This window comes from Pimephales promelas, chromosome 15 (genome assembly GCF_988280905.1).
Source record: "Pimephales promelas chromosome 15, fPimPro1.hap1.1, whole genome shotgun sequence".
Taxonomy (NCBI): domain Eukaryota; kingdom Metazoa; phylum Chordata; class Actinopteri; order Cypriniformes; family Leuciscidae; genus Pimephales; species Pimephales promelas.
Window position 1 is genome coordinate 30,632,503 of NC_142783.1, and position 21,775 is coordinate 30,654,277.

The 21,775-nt window shown below is 35.7% G+C and overlaps 1 protein-coding gene across 1 annotated transcript; it reads left to right on the top strand.

Annotated features, from left to right (window-relative positions):
* Positions 1–4,389: 4,389 nt before the first annotated feature.
* arf6b (ARF GTPase 6b) lies at positions 4,390–6,464 on the top strand. The gene is made up of 2 exons (XM_039653409.2): positions 4,390–4,506; positions 4,701–6,464. The coding sequence occupies exon 2, from the start codon at positions 5,332–5,334 to the stop codon at positions 5,857–5,859; it is 528 nt and encodes a 175-aa protein (XP_039509343.1). The 5' UTR covers positions 4,390–4,506; positions 4,701–5,331; the 3' UTR covers positions 5,860–6,464.
* Positions 6,465–21,775: the final 15,311 nt, after the last annotated feature.

Sequence of the window (21,775 nt, forward strand, 5' to 3'; positions counted from 1 at the left end):
TTCGGTTACAGAACAGCTGAAATGAGTTAGTTCAATCAACTCTGAGTTGACTGACTCTGAGTTAAGCGCGTGCACCACAACTATAAAAAGCCATTATCAATGGAGCGCAGATATTATGAGTCACCATGGCAACAGCGCCAGACAAAAAGAGGTGTTAGGTGTAATTAATTAACAAGTGATCTAAATATTGTAATTTAATTAAGGGGGTTACTCTTAATTCTTCTGTAATTTAAAATAAAATATGATGCAATTACATTAAAAAAGCTACTGCATAAACTATAGAACAATTCAGTATAAAACAATAGTGCATTTAACATACATTTTTAAAAGTTATATGTTTTATGTAACCTTCTCCCTCTACACACTTTGATCAATTCAAGAATAATTCATGCAATTGTATATTGTTAATCTGAAAGATTTAAAAGTGCTGTTTCTTGTCTCTTCTCTTTGTGTTAATCAAGTAGTTGAGGTTGATATAGGATTTAGTAATATGTAGACCAATACTTTCTAGAGATAGTAAGTATTACATTAATCTAACTACACTGTTTAAGATGTCATTTGTGGTTAATAATTCATAACTATTTTACAGTAACTTACTGTTATAATATCAGAGGTGAAACTGGAAGAATGTTATTCAACCTAAAGTAGGCTACTATTACTTTGATACATTTTTACTTAAGTAAAAATACCAGTCTAAAAATCTAAAAAGTAAAAAGTAGTTAATTTAAAACAGTAAAAGTTGCTGAGTAACTTGTTTAACAGTGGGGGTGGTGTGCGGGACTCCCCCATGTGGGGTATGAGAGTTTCACAGTATAAGAACCGTCTCAGAAAATATCACGGTTTATGGTATTAAACAATTATTAAATATATAAACAGCATTATTAAATTACGGTTATTATTATTATCATCAGTTAACCTCCTGAGACCCGAGAGTTTGCCTGGTGTGCATTTTATAATTTTTCTTGCTATTTGGGACAAGTAGGACCTAATAAGTATAATAACTAAAATTTGTTTTTGTACAGGAAGTAGTTTTTGCATAAAATGATGTCCTCATGCAAGGACAGTGGGTCTATCTTAACTACTTGAGACCTGAGTTTTGGTTTGGTGTGCTTTTAGATTTCTTAGCTTTTTGGGGTTAGGAGGGAGCAAGACATATAACCAGATATTATATTTGAACATGAAGCACTTTTTGAAAAAACAAAAAATTGTCTGTATGCACAGAAAACAATCAATACACCATTGTGTAAAAAAGTGCAAATCTATTTTTTTTTACTGCATGAGCATTGTGCCTGAACATTTTTCATTGTTACTCTTGCATGCATAACTTCTGAAAATTGATATGGAAAACCAAAATAAATATAATAATGAAATATAATATCCATAATAATATATAATATCCACATAAAAAAACATATCCAAAACAAATTGAAAATTTGATTTCTTTTTTGCAATGCTCCAAAATTTCTGCTTCTCCAAACTAGAAATGTTCTTTTTATCTGTGGGAACAGTGGATCACACTTAACCGGTGTGAAAGACTGTGTAACTGTTGCCCCTGAACCCTCCATGGGCTTTATTCGTGCCCAGGAGAGGTGCACCATTGGATGCGCAATTCTAAAAATCAGCCCATCTTTTTCAGGGGATTTTTTGATTTTCAGAGCTCCACCACGGTGGATATCGAGCAAGAGAGAGCGTATGTGTGTGTGTGTGCGCGCGATCGCGAGTGTGTGATGTGTGTGTAAGCGATAGCGAGTGAGTGAGCGAGCGAGAGAGAGAGAGAGAGAGTGCGCGCGTGTGTGTGTGTGTGTGCGAGTGAGCAAGTGTGTGTATGTGTGCATGCGCGATCGTGAGTGAAGCCCCGCCCCGTTGAGTGTGTGTGTGTGTGCGCGCGCTCGAGTGTGTGAGCCTGCCACGAAGCTCAATGCAACTACAAATTTTCATTTTTTTTGCAAGTTTCAACGAAGCTTAGTCCCAATGTCCACATATGGGGACATCAACTTTAGCAGCTTGGTAAATCTTTATTTTTACAAAATTTTGTCAAATGTGCATGCCGTTTCAAACACACAACACTATTATGCATAACTTAACAAGAATCAACAATGAAATGTTATTAGATTGTTTACCTTGTGGAAGTTTTGGTCTGGAGTGGCTGCGTGACATGTGACCTGTTTTCTCTGCCATCTTTAAATTATTTATGTTAATTTTTTTTCTCTTCTGACGCCACCAGATGGCAGTGTAAGTGTCCTCGTTTGTGAAAAACATGTTCCAGTCACACAGAATTAAGTATTATGCTGCACAGAACCAAAAATGTGATGTCCCCGTATGTGCACGCAGGGTCTCAGGAGGTTAAAATGAAAATGAGTTAAATAAATTAAACATTTGTTCAATAAAACATATGTAATCAACTAACTTCAATAATTGATTATGAATAAGATTAACATCTTATTTTTATCATTAATAACTTATTAAATTATGTTTGAAAAACAATTGAGTTCTATAAAATGTTTTTTATTCCAATTTTTTTAATGATTTAATAGAAATATATTATAAAAAATGGTGGTAATCAAATAAAAGTTTAGCAAACGTTTTAATCCTTTTACTTTTTGGCAAATTGCTGCAAAACAGATTTAGTCAATTAAAACATGGACAAACAATATATATTCCTTAAAGAATGTGTAAATACATTTTATTGTTAGTGTTTAAACAGCACTTCCTCTTTAAAAAAGGGGAGGAGACCGCAAGAAACTCTGAGTTTACTGAAGAAAACCTGCTCCCGACCAGGTTAGGTTCACAGAGTAAGTTACCATGGTAACTGACTCTGAGTATAAGTTACCTCTCTTTCAGAAACGGGCTTGACTTACTCTGCTTTCTCGGGTTTGATATACCCACCTTTCTGAAACGGAAAACCCAGAGTTTCCCTCATTTCAGGGTTAACATACTCAGAGTTTTCACTTAACCTCCTTTCTGAAACGGGCCCCTGGAGTTGAAGTTGGTGGTTTATTGTTAGTTCATCGTTGATTACTTATTATGGGACTATTAAATTCAGAATAACTGTATAGCCAGGGTGTGTGTGTGTAATATATATATATATATACTGTATATATATATATATATATATATATATATATATATATATATTAAGAGTTTCTGAAACAGCAAACTTGCTAAAAAAATAATAATAATAATAATAAAAATACTGCTGATATTATTTTCAAATTTTAAATGTTAGTCCTGTAAAAAAATAAAAATAAAAGTTTAAATATTTTGGCCTGTATATGTTCAAATTTCCATCACACCACATACACACTGTAAATATAACATTTACTCTCTTATTTGTTGCAGAGACATGGATCAATGAGAGAGCAATACATAACAAATATTTTTGACTCATTGAAAGTTGTAAGAATGTAGACAGTCCCAGAACAGAACTTTGTGGGTAATTTTGCATAAGCCACTAACCTTTTGCTCTTTCTTAAGGCCCGTTCACACCAAGAACAATTACTAAAGATAACTTACTATAACTGTAATAGACCAACGGACTTTCATCATTGTTATCGTCATACAGTGTGGACTCCATCATCCTTGGTGTGAATGGGCCTTTATTCAGATATTATTATATTGCGTATGTTAGTTCCAGTCATTACTTCCAGTCATTAGTTCCAAGAGTGCTGAATTTCAGACAAACAGCACTGGCTTTTTACTGTTTGTACTGTATCCCTCTCAATTTTCATGTTTGTTCTTCTAGAGATGTGGGGATTGATGGATGTGACTCTTTCTGTGGGTTACTTTGTTACACCAGTAGATGGTGACAAGTGACTGACTTCAGGCTTCATCAGTTATGAGTCTAGGTGGATGCCTTGTTTGTTTGTTACAAGTCAACGGTCACCAGAATGATTTGGCTAACAATATTTTTCAAAATATCTCCTGTTGTTTTCACACTGTATTGTGTAGTTTTAAAACGACATGAGGGTGAATAATGGGAGAACTGTAATTTTGACTTGTCCCTTTAAACAAGTCGACCCATTCAAAAGCACAGTCCACTTTTTCTCATCACAATTCATAACAAATATTTTATGGTTTCTTGATTAAGATCTGTTTCAGTTCACTTTTAGAGTAGATTTGTCAGTTATTGTTGATTGTATCGTAATAACTAATAGGTTACTGTTTCTATTGCTAAGTAACACGTTTTGTCAGTTTTCTCAAATTGTGTGATACTGAATATTGTAGCTTATGAGTATTTTGAAATGTGTTTTTTAGAGTGGAGTTTTTTATTATTATTATTATTATTATTATTATTATTTAAAAAAATCAGCAAAAAAAAGAGATAATCCAGAACAAGAACGTGGGGTTTTGACCTTTTCAAAGACCTTTATTATGAAATACGGGAGGTAACGGCCATTTCCGCTGGTTTGCGTTGACGTAGTCAGTTTCACAGTTCACACAGAACTCGGCTGATTTTAGGAGTGAACACCGGGGTTGAGACTGCTAGAGAATGGTGGCCCTCCGCAGGTAACTAAAACGCATTTAGTCGCTCTAAAATGAATGAAAATAACTTGTTAAATGTTATATTTTACATATCCTGTCGAAAATATGGGTAAAAAGTCTGTAGTGGCGATTTTGTGTGGGTTGTTCGGACGGCTAATAAGCTAGCAGGCTAAGTTGCTCTTTTCTGGCACTCCCTCTGAGTCTCTCTTGTCTCTCAGGGACACGTGAGACAGTCGAATTCAGGACGGTTGAAATCGATGCTGCTCCGCTTCAGACGGTCCAGATGACAGACCTACCGGCCGGCCAGATGAACGCTTTTCCGCCGAGGCTCTGAACGTCTTCAGCTGCTATCCGGTTACATTTTTGTGGGACGGACGTGAGAAAGCCCCCGAGACGGACATTCACACGCCAAGAGGAAGTCTTGAAAGACCGCAGGCTCTTAAAGAGGCCTCAGCACTTAACAGCCACGGAAAACCATCGAAAAATCGCTGCTTTTGTCGCATCTCTGTGGATTAATCGTGTGGCATTTTTCAAACGGGCACCTCCCTACAACCGAAGTAAAAGCGCTGCAAATCGAGCTTTGACCTTTTCGTCTAGTACTGAAAGTTTTCAGTACAGTCATTTAATCAACTGAACAGTGGCCCGTATCGGCAGGAAATACATTTAATAACACTGACTTTATGCCCAGCAGCGTGATATCTTTAAACACGTGTTCTGCTCACTTCTAACTTTGACATTCCCAAGAAGAAATCATAAAGAAAAAGCCCATTCATTTCCCCCATTGACCTACCCATATAAAACTTTTTTTTTCTTTTGGAGGGAAGTAGCCATTTATGAACAGTTTGCAAAATGGGGAAGATGCTGTCAAAGATATTTGGCAACAAGGAGATGAGAATATTGATGCTCGGTCTGGATGCCGCAGGGAAAACCACCATCCTCTATAAGTTGAAACTCGGCCAGTCCGTGACCACCATCCCGACTGTCGGTTTCAACGTGGAGACGGTCACCTACAAAAACGTCAAGTTCAACGTGTGGGATGTGGGCGGACAAGATAAAATCCGTCCCCTCTGGCGACATTACTACACAGGCACACAGGGGTTAATTTTTGTGGTGGATTGTGCTGATAGAGATCGCATAGACGAGGCCAGGCAGGAACTCCACCGCATCATCAACGACCGGGAGATGCGGGACGCCATCATTTTGATTTTCGCCAACAAGCAAGACCTGCCGGACGCCATGAAGCCGCACGAGATCCAGGAGAAGCTGGGACTGACGCGCATCCGAGATAGGAATTGGTACGTGCAGCCCTCATGTGCGACCACCGGAGATGGACTGTACGAAGGCTTAACTTGGTTAACATCTAACTACAAGTCTTAATGATACTGGCACTGACTGTTTAGGACAAATAAACTCAATATGGGGAAAATCAGATGACATCACCCAATATTTGTGCTGTTTTGATTTAGAGTTAACATTTATTTTTGGTTAGTTTTCAAATGACCCTTTTTTTGAAATAACGTAATGGGTTTGGCTTGCTTTTAGTTTCCCGTCTACTGTGACACAGCCGTGTCACACACACCTCGGACTGTTGCTTAACATGATAAAGCATTCCTGAATGAAGATTATCTATTTTTTTGTTTGATTGTAGGTTTTCTATATTTGTTGTCTCTTCTACAGCTTCTTTCTTTGAGATTTCAGAGTCAAAAAATGAAGTTTTTTCTCCAGCAAACAGTCCAATAGTGTGTTAAAGGCATTTTATACCAAGTATCAAAACTGTCCAGGCATCCACTGTAGCAAAGCACAGTTTTGCTGAGGAGGTTGTAGCATACTAATCGTAGGTAGCTAATGTGGTGTAACAGGTTTTAAACCGTGCCATAGTTATGATATCACTGACATCCAATGATAATCAACATGTAAATGAATCCATGGAACATTTTATGCAAGAGTATTTGTGGAAGGCGGGCTTACTACCACAGACATAACTTATATTCAAACAGCATAATCGAAACGGGGGATGTCTTGTGCTCTCGAAAGCTTGAAAATCCACTGAAAGTTTTTTGTCTGCATTGCAGTGTAGCCCAAAACAAGTTCAATGTTAAAGATACTTCATTTATTTTAAAACATCGATCGAGGGTTTCCTTTTGTAGCCCTAACACCATTAAGGCTAATTGCATTGACTTGCACTCATATGTCTCTAAAATGTGGGATTGTTACATTCTTGCATTTCAAGTGTAGTGCTTGCGGTAGAGTGGACTGAAGTTTTGATTTTGGAGAGAAATGTTTCATTCTATTCATTTCCTCTCTTTGCTTTAATCATTTTGAGAAACATGTACAGAAAACAGCTATGTAATTGCAACTTCAAATTAAACTTAGTCATTTTAATGCTTTTAGTTCCTTCTTGTTCTGACCAATTCATGCTGTCTTTGATGCCTATCAATGCATGGGAGTTTCCACCAAAGTCAGATGGAAAGAGTGTTAAGCATTGCTAGAAAATTCTTTTTCGTTTTGTTCTAGGTAATGCACATGGAAAATCTTTTCTGTTTGCTTTCCTGGAGTTTGAGGCCCGTTTATATATATTTGCACAAAATTTTCCAAACTTGGGAATCCAAGCACTTTGGAATCCACAGCAGATAAGATTGTAAAGAATGTTTGTTGGGTTTAATGTTTGACCCCATCATGTGCTTTTGCACACAGGAGTCCAGACACCTTACTGAAGGGAACATAGGTGAAATGGCACACTTTCAGAGAGTTATTTAATGTATACATTCAGTGTGGTACACTTGGATCTTCCTTTAACATCTTATCGCTAATATTTTGTTATATTTACAATGTAGTTAATCTCTCAAAATAAGCTGTTTTGAAGTGGCGTTTGGAAACAGGTCAGCTCTACACCCCCCCCAAGCAAATCCCACTGTAAAAACAGGATGTCTCCCGCTAACTCTCTAAAGGCCGCACAGCTGCTAAACTATTGCACACAGAGAAGAGTAATGGGCGGGCGGCGCTGGACGCCACAAATGCTGCTCTTGCTGACACAGCTGTTAATAACAAGTGCTGTGCTCACTTGTTGCTTTGCACGCCATCTTGAATGATTGTTAAACCGCTAGGCTGTTTCTTCGCTCGCACTCGACGGTATTCAAATCAGTCGAAGCCACAAGGGCCACATCAGCCGCTCGCAATGCCGGAAACGAGCTTGACTGCTGACATACTGACGGTTGTTTTAGCAAGTGAGAAATACTGAACTAACGGCATGGGAGCAGATACTGTAACCAATCCTGAGGGATAAAGCAGCTACTGTTGTGGTCCAACTTGTTGGGATTCGCTGTTATACCAAAAATCAGGCATTTGCATGTTTGTTAGTCACATTTACAAGATCAGGACTGTTTGAATTACAAAGCAGGTTATTGTCACACTATATGTGTTTCATGGCTGCGCCTTATCTTTCTTAGTGTGATGAATAACTGTGGAGGCCAAAAGTGTGGATGATTTCATTCATGACCTTTTTTTAGCCGACATTATGCACATACACGCATACATACACCAAGGCTGCAAATAATACAGTAAAAACATTTTCATATAAAATATTACCAATTAAAATGTTTTTTATTTGGACATCATTTATTCCTGTGATGGTAAAGCATCATGATCCTTCAGAAATCATTCTAATACGCTGATTTCTTTAAGAAAAAATTAAAACAGTTGCTTAATATTGTATTTTTTTTTTCTAAATAGAAAGTATATAAATATGGGTGTGTGTATATATAAATAGTGTATTATGTAAAACTCTTATGCTTGTGTTATGTGAAAGGATCCTAGTACTTTGTTATATATATATATATATATATATATATATATATATATACACACACACATGATTAATGAAGGCAAAAAGTAACAAATGTTTCCTCTCTATTTTCATATCAGCAGTTTCTCATAAGATTCTCAGTGTGTGCGTGTGTGTTTGCCTGCTCAGGAACTTTTTGTGCCGAGCTGGTTTCGTTGTCATATCTAAAGGGAAGTGGTCAGTGTGATGTCAGGCCAGAGCTGGGTGGTGCTCATGTGGCTCTGCTGATGACACAGACACTATTAATAGTCGTCTCTATGTGTAAGAGGGCAAAAATGCACCCCTCACAATACCAGTGTAAACGAGAAACCATTTCAAATCTTTAACAAGTGCAAAAGAAGAAACAAGACCTCCATGTGCTCCATGGTTCTCCTAAAAATGAAAATTTACTTACTTTCATCATTTACTTACTCTCATGCGCTCCAAACCTGTCTGACTACACTTTTTCTAATGTTTTTGAAAGACTCCTATGCTTATCAATCCTGCATTTATATATATATATATATATTGTGAAATATTATTACAATTAAAAATAATTACTCCAGTCTTTAGAGTTGCATGATCCTACAGAAATCGTTCAAATATTCTGATTTGATACTCGGTTATCATCAATGTTGGAGACAGTGCATTAATTTATTGTATTAAGGGTTCATTGATGAATAAAAAGTTACAGCAAATACAGCATTTATTCAAAATAGAAACATTTTCTTACAATACAAATATTTACTATAACTTTATATCGAAATTATTTCTTTCAAAAAAAGAAAGAAAAAAATGACTGGCCTCAATCTTATGAATGGCAGTGTATATTGTTGCAAAATATTTCTATTTTAAATAAATGCTGTTCTTGTTAAGTTTTTATTCATCATAGACTCCTGAAAAAAAGTATATGTAATTGAAAAAAAAATATTAAGCAGCACAACTGTTTCCAACATTGATAATAACTGAGTATCAAATCCGCATTTTATGATTTCTGAAGGATCATGTGACACTGATGCAAACCTGAATTTTCATCAGCTATTATCAGCCATTTTAACAGAAATAAATTATACTTTAAAGTATATTACAATAGAAAACTGTTATTTTAGATTAAAATATTATGTCACAGTACTGGTTTTTCTGTATATTTGATCAAATAAATGCAGTCTTGATGAGCATCAGAGACTTTTCAAAAACATTAAAATAGTAATTCTCTAGTCAATGGTCACCAACATTCCTCAAAATATATTTGGTTTCGCAGAAGAAAGAAAGCCGTACAGGTTTGGAACAACTTGATTGTGAGTAAATGATGACAGGATTTGAGGATAAGAAAAGTTAATGAGGATAAGTACCCAATGAAGAATTTGACTTTTTTTTTTTTTTTAAATATACCAAAACTAGGAAATATGTTTGGACTTGTAGCTCTAATTAACTAAAACTGTTTTAAGTGGTTCCTCTAAAAGTTGAAATATTCTATTGTATTGCTTGTGGAAGTATTTTTCTGTTAAGTTGTGGTTCTCTGTTCAGTCTGGCATCACTGATGATCTGCATTAAAGTAATTCAGGCAAAGTTTCAGTTATAGTATCGATTCATTGTTCTTTTAATGAAATGATCATGTCAGAAAAAGCGAAATGGATAAGGGCTGTACTTGCCTATTCCAGGACACAACAATACGTTCTCTATAGAATTATAATTGCCCCTCAAAAAAAAAACAATATTATTTCTATTGATGAATTCTAAGAGTTTTATTATGTAGTTTGTTGTTAGACTGATGCAAGAATGTTCTTAGTTACTGTTCATAATTATGGTCAGTATTGTGTGTCCTTTTGTGATCTTATCAACCAATCTAACAATAACCCTTCCGTCAGTAAGAGTAAATATTATTCTTCTGTACGCTAGTTTCTGTAGGACAGGTTTGGTAACTGTAATACTAAATCCTTTGTCATGTAGAGGCTAATTTTCATTAATATGCATCTGTGACATTTCTACACTACATCTATACATGGGCAGCTATTAAAACTGAATATAAAAATATATATATTTTGATGATTAAGACCTGAAAGTATAATGGTGCAAGTATTATTACTATTATTTATTTATCGCAAAGGTTGATTACATTATTTCGATGATCCACTTTAGACATTCTACTAACTATAAGTAACTTTGTAACTACAGATAGACTGTTAGGTTTGGGGTTCGGGTTAGTAGAATAAGTTGACGTAGTTGCAAAGTTATTTATACTGAGTATAGTCTGTTGAGGAGCATCGAAATAAAGATTTAGCAGATATTAAGCGGACAGTCTACTAATACTCTAATGACTGCTAGTTCACATGTAAAGTTACTGATAGTTTGTAGAATGTCTAAAGTGGAGCATCGAAATGGTGTGACCCAAAAACTTAGTCAAAAGTCAAAAGCGTCACTGAATGCGGATTCACAACAGAACCGGAAGAGAATACAATGCTGAATAAAGTCGTAGTTTTTGTTATTTTTAGACCAAAATGTATTTCCGATGCTTCAAAACATTCTAACTAACCCACTGATGTCACATGGACTACTTTGATGATGTCTTTATTACCTTTCTGGACAAGGACAGAATACCGTACATACATTTTCAAAGGAGGACAGAAAGCTCTCGGACTAAATCTAAAATATCTTAAACTGTGATCTGAAGATGAACGGAGATCTTACGGGCTTGGAACGACATGAGGGCGAGTCATTAATGACATAATTATCATTTTTGGGTGAACTAACCCTTTAAGCTATTTTATCATCTCTCACTTATAACGAAAAACAAGCAAAACAGAGTTGCTGCGTCAAATCATTATTGTTTCTCATAGTTAGTAGAATGTCTAAAGCATCAAAATAAAGAGTTTCCCAAATGTTTTGTCTTCTTTGTTTTGCCAGTAGGAAATTAATACTCAAACTCATTTCACAGGAATACCTCACATGAATATGTGCGGAGGACAGTGATGTGTTACTGGCTCTGTGTTTCAGTTCTGTACTCTGACCCTAGTGAAGCTTAGACGTTCTCGGAGAACACTGGATATGGTGGGAGAGGTCAAAGGCCGACCTCTAGGATCAATATTAGCAATGATGACTTGGGAGACCACCAATAGCACTGACTCCAGCTCCATTCTCGGGAACACTTTCCAAACTCTTTCCATATAAACTCTTTCACTGCAAGCAAACCCAGTCTCCATTAATTCCCAAACTGGAATACTATTTCACTTTGGTAGCAGCCTATGTGGATGGTTACATCATTCATCACAATTTGTCCTGCTTATGTAAAGCTAGAGGATTGTTGGCTGGAGGAAGCATTCCTATGGGGATATTTTGAATTCTGTTGCTGGATTTCCTGAGCGGAAAATAGTCAGAGGGAAAGTAGATGAATGGGAAGGCGGAATGTGAGAATTGTTGTTTCACTGTTCAGACATGATGGATGGATTACGTAACCAATGAGGTTCCTCCCAGGTGACTCACTGTTAGCCAGTGAGAGTTCAACACTTTATAGTAGAGAACTGTCCCCTCCTTAAAAAAAAAAACAAAAAAATCTGATTCGCAATAAATCCCATAGCCAATATTTAAAGTTGGGCTTTGATTGAAACAAACATGCCATAGCATACTTGCATAATTTCCTCATTTCTTTGTCTAGTCCTTACAAACATGATCCATATGAGTCAACCCACTGAGCCAAAGTACGTTAATATCGTGTTAATCGGTTGGCGTTTCTTTCAGTGGTAACTCACTCTGGTTAAAGGGTGTAACCATGGGCACATGCAGACCCGCCCATTTTACATTATAACACACTCATTCAGAGGCCTGTTTGATTTCCCCATTGCTGTAGCAACAGTCTTATGAGACTCATACTGTAAAGTGAGCAAGAGTGAGTCAGTTCTGCTTCATTCTGTTCAGAGGGCTGGTCAAACCTGTACTTGTGAATCTACAGTTAGACAATGGCCAATGCCGTCTTCTGAACCGATACTTAGAACTGTAATCTAATATAATTTCTGTATAGCATTTATGTTAAATGTGACTATGCTTAGACTAGATGAGTAAACTCTTGATAATCTTAAACATTAGAAATGCTACACAGAACATTTTATGAACACACTGGAAAACCCTCTAATCTTAATGACTTTTTTTGTTTTGTTTTTAATCAAATTTTCTTTTTCTTTTTTTTGTAAAATGCAATTACATATTTTTGAGTCCAGTTTATTGCAAGACCCCCTTAAGTTCATTATTTTGAATCCACTTTCTTTAAAAACATTTATTTTGTTGTTTTAATCCAATTTCTTTCATTATTGTTTCTTTCTAAGTCCCAATCACATTTTGTTTTGTTTACTGTTATTTTTTTTATCTAATTATATATATATATATATATATATATATATATATATGGCCAAAATCAAATCCAAATGCAATGAGAGATTAGAAAATAGTCAGAATTGTTGGATAAAAAGATTCAATTACTTTTTTTCTTTATTCAGTGGCGAAACTTTTATTCCATTCAATGCAATAGGTTAAGGCAAGTCTACCATGTAAATTATTCTAGTGCCACATTTATCTTTTATATTAAATCTTGCTAAGCTTAAAGTCAACATTTAAAACTTAAACTCTGAAGAGATACTACGGTGGCATCAATCTGTTTCAGAGTTTAGTAAGAGTCTTGCCCTGCTCAAGTGCTCATAAACACTGCATACCATTACTCCTCATTTGACACAGGAAGTGGTTTATAGTTAGCGCTCTTCCTGTTGTGGTTCAGAAGACTGAATGGAGACATCTGTACTCACTGAACCGCCATAGCAGGCCATAGTCGAACTAAGCTGTTATTGATTTGAAAGAGGAGTCAGGGCTTTCACACCTACAACTCATCATTACAGACCTTTAGAAAACCCGACCTATACACATGCAAAGGCAAGCACTGAAGCCCCCGTGTTTCCGATCATGTCTGAGTGATTCATGCAAATGGTAAACTGGAGGTACTACATTTACGCAAAGGTTGTCTGAATGTTGCTTGGGGGTTAAAAGTGGAAAAATTCTTGAGAAAGAGTATCTTAAATTGTCCACAAAAAAAAATAAATGCATTGTATAGTGGCACATTCCTGTGTGGTAACCATGCAAACATAACCCAGTTTATAGACATTGATATATGCCAAAAGTCATCTATAAAGAGCTCAGATCAAACAGAAGCCACAGAGCAGAAGGGAGAAGAGAGTTGACAGACATTTCAGATGCAGAGGGAAAGAGTTCTGACTGGTTGGCCTACAAACAACATTTTTATTGAAATTCAGTTTTGGTCAAGGCCTTGAGAAAAGCTGAACTGTGAATGGAGAAAACAGTGTCTATGGGGAATTATTTTATTATTTATTCTTTTGTATGCTGTACACAGACAGAAATGTAGTGCTGTCCATAATATGTATTTTTAACCATTAAATCTTAATCATTTATTTTACAAATGTATTTCCCCATAGTCCCGTCTTTTACATTCAAGAGCTTATATATATATATATATATATATATATATATATATATGAAGAGTTCAGATGCAAAAGCCTCAAAATGCCATTTGAAATTTTCTTCTTTAATGATGATTTTGATCAAACTTGTATATTTATGTTCAGTAATTTCACTTAAATAACAATTAATAGGTAATTATCATTGCCATTTAAGTGAAATTATTGAACTTAAATATACAAGTTTGATAAAAATCATCATTAAAGAAGAAAATTTCAAATGGCATTTAGAGGCTTTTGCATCTGAACTCTTCATATATTTATATATATATATACAGTATTATTTTTAAGTGCCCCAAATGCTTTTTATTTTACGTTTCATGTAAAGTATAATATAGCTGTTTGTGAATGTAAAGGTCAGCAAGTTTCCAAGATTGATTGTTGATGAAAAATGTTTTTTGATGAAAAAGTTTTTGTCTTTCAAATGAAAGTAGCGATACTGAACTGCCTGAAACGAGTCATCGAGATTTCCAGTCTTACTTCCTTCATGACCCTATATAGGTTTGTAACACATTTGCATAATGCCAGCCCATGATCTTCATTGGCTACCAGAGAACAATGTCTACTTTGCTCCGCCCTCAAACACTGTAGTTGTAGCTGAGACTGGAAGAGTTTGGTTTGTGTTGTGTTTTTTTATGCATTTCAAAAACAAATGCACTGTGTATGAGAACTTGGGCTTGAATTGACCCTTCGCTAAGCCCCGCCCTCCCTAGTTACTGTTGCTACGCCTGTCAAGCTTTCGCGGCTGGCCCATCTATTATAGTGTGGATGCATTATAGTCCCGGTGTCAGACATTCCCAATGAGATAATTAGTAATTTTCGGCGAACAAGTGAAATATCTGAGAGAGCAAGACAAAAGGGACTACAGTATGCATTCGAGGGATATATTCATGACATTATATGCAACCGATTAGAGAATAATTTCTTAAAAATTGAAGTTAAAGCCTAACGTTATAGTCCCAGCGCAAGCAGCGGCGCCTCATACGCTGACCGTTCAAATGGGAAACACAAATTAAGGAACAGCTATGTTCATACACAGCAGGGTATGTGAAAATAATCTTAATAATTATAAATCAAACAGCTTGTCAATAAATCGTGTGGAATAAAACTAATACAGCCGCGATCGGATTGGGTTAAGTTAAGGGGTAACGTTAGTAGGACGTCGATTGACAAAATGCTGAAATATATTTTAAAGTATGTCAGTGAGCCTTTGTCTTGTCTCTTTAATCGTCTTATTTTACGTTATATCATTATGACCAAAGAACCGTCAATATTTCCAAGCAATAGGTGTTTTTATTAAGCATGTCGACATTTACCAGAATGGGTCTCGCACATAGATGCTAGATCACGCCAAACATTTCTCCCCTTGGCTTTTAGATTTTCTGGAAGGAAAACAATTCCTCTCCCCCGTCCAAACTTTTAGTATACCGGTATCAGATTTGCACAATCCATACGCACAATGCTTGTTCCCTCGTTCGAAAGCTTGCCAGACCTCCCGCGCATAGTTACGGTTGCGAAGACATGATTGGCCAGTGGCGGTTTTCGGGCGTGGCTTAGCGAAGGGTCAATTGATACGATAAAACCAACACCATTGTTACTGTTTGTATCACTGTGTATCAAGTGCTGAGGAAGCCTCAGGAGCTGAAATTCAGTTAAGGTAATAGGGGTTTCGTTATAGACACAGTGGACCAATCACAACAGACTGGGCCATCTGACCAATCAGAGCAGAGTAGGCTCCCGGAAAGGGGTTTAGAGAGACTAAATCCTTATTAAACTGGTTTGTATATTGTTATGAGAATGTATTTGGGGGTTTCTTTATACTTGTATGCATGTAATCATTTTGTAGGACACCTCCAAGACAAAGTCAGAAACCATTAAAATAGCACAATAGGGGCACTTTAATTCTTCTCAGTTTTTACTTACTGTAAGTGCCCAGTGAGAGTGAAGTTCAAATATTTCAACCCGTACATTGTACAAAATGAATGCATAACAAATGAATACAAAACTGACAGTTGGGAAATTACGGTTTTGAGGATCCTATCAACCACTTCCTTCAGACTGTGGGTTAAGTTTCATGGTTTGATTATAACTGCCCTGCCCACACACTCTCAGGCACACAGAGCATCATCAGGCTCTGACAGGCTCCAGCACACTTCCTAATGTTAGATCACACACACCAGCTTTAGATGTGTCTGTAGGCCACCCACTGACAGGCATATGTAATGCCACATTGCAGACGCCACCGCTTTGGGATGTTGGCTGCGTTATATAACTTTGTTAGAGCTGCCTGATTCTAGTCATTGTGCTTGTCTAGTGTACTGTTAGATATTATTTATTTATTTATTTGCAGGGCTGCTATTAGGACCTTCTTCTTTTAAGGCTGTGTCCTGAAGCAAGAGCAAAGGACATTAGAACAGTATATCTACAGTAAACAATAGATTCAGTGTTGGCAGACTTGAAGTCAGTTACCTCTACCATAGGGTCAGTCAAAGTAATTGTTTTGGGAATAATCTATTATTATTATTATTATTATTATATGCTACTTTGTTTTCTTTTTCTTCACCTTGCTTATTTTTCTCTGTGAGATCTGGCAACCCGACAGAACGGATAAGGCCCTGTTTGGGTGTGTCTAGATTGTCTGTGGTTGACAGTTTTAAGTCAAGATCTTGATCAAAGCTGTTTCTCTTGTTGTTTTTGAGATGTATTACACCCATCAGTCAGTTAATTACTGCTGCTTGCTAATCACTTTCATTGCCGCTTTTTCCAAACCTTAAATATTAAGCATTACACACATTATGTGATTAAGTTATTACTCAATTACTTTTAAAAAACACATAATATATGTTTAGTGCTGTCAAACCGATTAAAAGCATGAAACATATTATGAAACATTATATATATATATATATATATATATACACACACACACACACATATTTACAAACTTTTATGTTTGACGATTAATCATTTTTAATCGATGATTAATATTAAATCATATAAATTAATAATTTATAATTAATACTACACAATACTAACATACAATTATTAAAATTACCATACAAACTTGATAGTTTTTAATTCATAAAATGTATGAAAATGTTCAGCCTGACCAGGAACGCTGTATTTAACATTTACAAACATTTCTTACTTTTGACATTCAGTTGAATTGATTTTGAAATATTTGGGGTAAAGATTTTAAATAAATAAAATAAATATTTAATTAAATATTGGTCATTTAATCCATGGCAGTATGATATTTTACTATATTAAATTAATTATTTTAAAAATATTTTTTAATTCTTTTAAGCATAATATACAGTATATGTGTCCTACATTTTCTAAACAACCCTGTGTTAGCACAACAATTAAGGGTTATATTTGGACTCTTTCTACATGGATGGAAGACAGATTCATTCTTTATTAGTTTGGATTGAATTTTCAACCCTGTTACCTATTCTGATGTTGTGTTGAATGTTAATGTTTATTGCTTAAAAATATATATTGCGACTAAAATTAAGTTGGCCTATGGGCCAAGCACCTACTTTCACTGTCGGTTTTTTTGGGGGAAAAAAAAAATTGTAATAGGCTACTTAAAGAGTTCCAGGTCCTGTTTTGTACCCGAATTGTAGAAAGTGCCTTTGACATCTGCCATGGTTAAGCCAGAGAGAAAGAGGAAGTGTTTGCTTCCCATAGTAACTGTTGCAGGGGAAGTGAGGCATCTGGTAAAAATGTGAGCTGATAGAGTTAAAAATGAGAACTAGTATTGAGTCATAGCATTTACATGAAACCAGAAATTTTCACCCTGAATTTAACCTCATTTTAATTTACTAAAGCCATCTTGCACATGCACTACTGTAGTCCGAACAGCGCCACCTGTTGGTTGCATTGGGGAAAAGCATAGGAGCTAAATTCATATAAATGGTTTTACTTGGAAAGAGGTGAAAACTCATCTATAAAAGGTATTTATTTATATCGATTTTTTGTTTATTTTTTATTTTTTAAATGTTTTTTAATTGTGTGTGTGTGTGTGTAGGCTATACATGCACACACTCATGGTGTGTTGTAATGTTACAAGAATAAACTCATTAGTTCTTATTTACAGTTTAATGCGTAGGAATATAATATAAGTGATGAGATACTCTATAAGAGATAGCATGGTTTGACCAGCGTTAATATGGTTTTCTGTAAATGTGATTTTCCAGTGTCTGCAGATGCAACAGAAGCATTAAAACCTGAAAGGCTACGTTTATAAGATTACACTGAGAATGAGCTGCGGTGACACAGCACAGATGGCTCCACTTGGGCTTTTAATGGGGTTTAACCTCAGCAAACTCTATGACCTGACAGAGAGAGTTATTCACAGCTGATGTCCAGCAGTGAGAGCCCGAGAGCTGACCCATCACATTCTGAAGTCATGTAAAAGTCTAATCCCAAAAATGGGTATGAAAATGGGTATATTTATTCATTTATATCACAATTCCAAATTAATCCAGTCTCCACAATCAATCTAGCAGTTGGACAGTTGCTGTATCCCCAGTCCGTCTACATATAGGCTATATTCCCCAAAAAAAGTGTACTGTTTTTGTGAAAAAAGTACATACTTTTGAGTGTGTAGTAGAATAGTAAGCAAGCTATAGTTAGGACATACTACATCATAATTGCATCTTTAATAAACAGCTTGGTCGCGTCAATTCGTACGAATTTTATGAGGTGGCTAATTCGTAAGAATTCATTACAATTTTTGCTAAATCGTACATATTTTACAAATTGGCCAATTCGTATGAATTCGTACGAATGACCTACCCCTGTCCCCGCCCCTAAACCTACAGTACCCATCACGTGGGTTTGGACAAATCGTACGAATTTGTACGAGTGAGGTCGCATGAATTACTGTAGTACGAATTAGCCACTTTTTAATCACTCGTACAAATTGGTCGTGAGATAGCGTAGTCTTATCATCACAGACAAAATTGTCAACATTCAATTTAACTCAATTTCATATTGTATCACAAAGAAATGTAGTAGCGCGTTAATCTGCCAGTCATAGGTCTTTCATGCAGAGAAATGTTTTAAAAGTTAATGACCAGATGTATCATTAAAAGGTTTCATAATCCTGATGCAGATTAAATATACAGTAATATGGATAACATTGAATAATTGTTTTGTTTTTTTCAGGTTAGACACTGATCATTAAACACTCAAACCCATTGATCTAAACCTCTTTCCTTAACCGTCACACTGAGACATCTGCCATGTTTGTAGTTTCTTTACACATTTTATTTGTGTTTGTAGTTCTAATCAAATCCTCAACCAACACACAATGGGTTGTGTTGCAATATTAGCCGTTAGAGAGTGCACGGATCTGCACTTCGGATTCTAACTCGGAAAAACAAACTGCGATTTGGGACACACTTATTCAAATTTCGAAAACTATTTAGGATGGGAAGTTTGCGAATTGTGATGCAGCTTTAGTCACTCTCTTAATTTGAAACCGAATACTAGTATAGGCCTACATACTACGTTTACCATATCTTTCTACGGCAGAAATAGCAAGAGTATATGGTTCCGAATTCAGTAACTTGCTTTGTCCCTGTATTAATCAGCCATTTTGAACGAATAGTTGATAGTCATGACTCACTCGTATAGACAATGATTTGCCGCCACCACCTAGTGGCAGTTTAGTTTCATATTTAAAAGTACAATTTTATATTGGTTAACCTGTTAACTGTCACCCCCCCTTTTTTGAATAGACATGAAAATGCACATTTCGAACTTAAATGGTTGTAATTCAAGAATGCTTTGGAATATAGACATATGATTGGTCTTGTTTTAAAGAAGACATTTGGCAGATTTTTGTAGAAGTGAAATAAATTAAGAAAGTGAAACAGAAAAAAAGTTATAGAAGTTTGAGTTTATGGAAATGTATAATGTAAAAATATTAATTATTCATATTTTACATAAAATATATATTTTCAAAACCTGGGCTACTCTAAAATGTCAGAAAGATCAAAGCCAAAAATCTGAACAAGTTGTGTTTCAAATTTTAGGTTGATATCTCAAAAAATGAGCTTTCAGTAAGATTTTGTTTGAGCGCAGTACCAAACGTTTTCACTAGGGCACAATCAGACTCCATTACTGCCCATATAAGGGCGCCTGCATTTCCATTCGTGTTTTGAGTGATATGAACCATTATTTTCACAATTTTCATACAATTTCTGAAGTAGAGATCCTATTCAGAAGTAGCATGGGAAGTTTGGCAGATTTTGATATGAATTGAACCTCTAAGAAACACATACAAAGAACACGCATGTAAGTCATAGCTAGCTGCCACGTCACAAATGGTGAATTTTATTATTTTTTTCTTGATATTTCAAATTTTTCAGACCTTTTTTTTCCAAAATAATTGAATGGATTCTATCTTTTGAACTTTTGGCATGAAAACAAACTGAGGTTTCTACCATTTTTTCATGATTTTTCATGTTTAATGGTATTTTAAAATAAAGGTCTGAACACGCCTTATGAGTATAAAAATATTCTTGTTTTATATTGATAAATTATGGCTCCTCTGTAATATATTTTGAAAATCAGTCACCAAATTTGGAAACTAGAGATTGTAAGCTTTCAAATGATATATAGTTTGTCAATATTATTTAAGGTTTTTACTAAGATATTATTGTTTTAAAAATATAGTGGCAAACGTCCCACCTGTGGGACGGTGACAGTTAAGTGGTTAAAGAAATGCGTGGATAGTGGTAGATTGAATGCGTTTATAATAAGACCATTACAAGTGAAATATGAGATAACATTGTTAAATACAACAGACAACAGAGATGATACAGTAATTTGCATTGCATGAAATGCTTATGTCTGTCTTTTTTTCCTCATATGGGGGCCTCCAATTGTGTGTTGCAAAGGCCACCCCCCATGTGTGTGTGTATGTGTCACATTACAAATAGGTTTCTGCACCACTGTTGCATGTATCCTACCATTTCTTCATGAAGTTGGTCTTGAAGTCCTGAATCAGATTCTGTTTCCTCTGCTCATGTTGGCTAAGGAGGTCAGAGGTCATCCGAGGTTTGGACTTTCTAAAGTGATATCAAGCAAGAGGCTAATCAAGACAAATTCAGTTTTCTAAAAAAAAAAAAAAAAAAAACACACATTAATAACAATAAATTATTAATAAACAATGATAAAAAAATGGCACAAAATGTCCAAAGGAAAAACATTACAATAAAGAAAACAAGTATGCTGTACACGTGCAGAGGCTCAGTGTGCTTTGTGTTTTGTGTCAACATGTTGTGATTGTAGTAAGAGGCCCATGCTTGCAAACGGGAGGCTTTGGGTCTGTAAAATATTATCCCAGTGTTTATATATCCTCCATATGGCCTCCTGTCCACCAGTGAACATGGGTCATTGGGTCCATATTAAACCATTTAAAATAGAATTTTAAAAGTACACTATTTAACATATATGTCACTCGCCTGTACGTGTCTTGTCATATCAGTAAATCGAGAAAAGATGTTCCAGCTACTTTGTGTATCATGGAACAGGGGTGCGTTTCCCCAAAGTATCGTTAGCCAACTATGGTCGCAAGTTCCGTCGTAATCAGCTTAGTTCAACGAGTCTCGTTTTCTCGAAACCATCTTTCCAACGAACATTTGCAAAATCGCTTGGTCTCGAGCTGTAGTTAGAAGCATATGAGAAGAAGCATAGAGGGTTTACACCTACATCACGATTTGATCAGTTACCCGGAAGCGCGGCCATGTTGGAGGTACTCGGACGTAAACAAGAGTATGGATTGCACTGTTTGTATACTTCTGAACGCATTGTTACACTTATTTATTATGTCTAAACCAAAGAAAAAACACATGGAAGATGCAAAATCATATGGAGAATGACTTCGTAGGAAAGAGTGCGCAATTTTAACCAAACTAAAGTATGTGGCAAAGATCCTAACGAG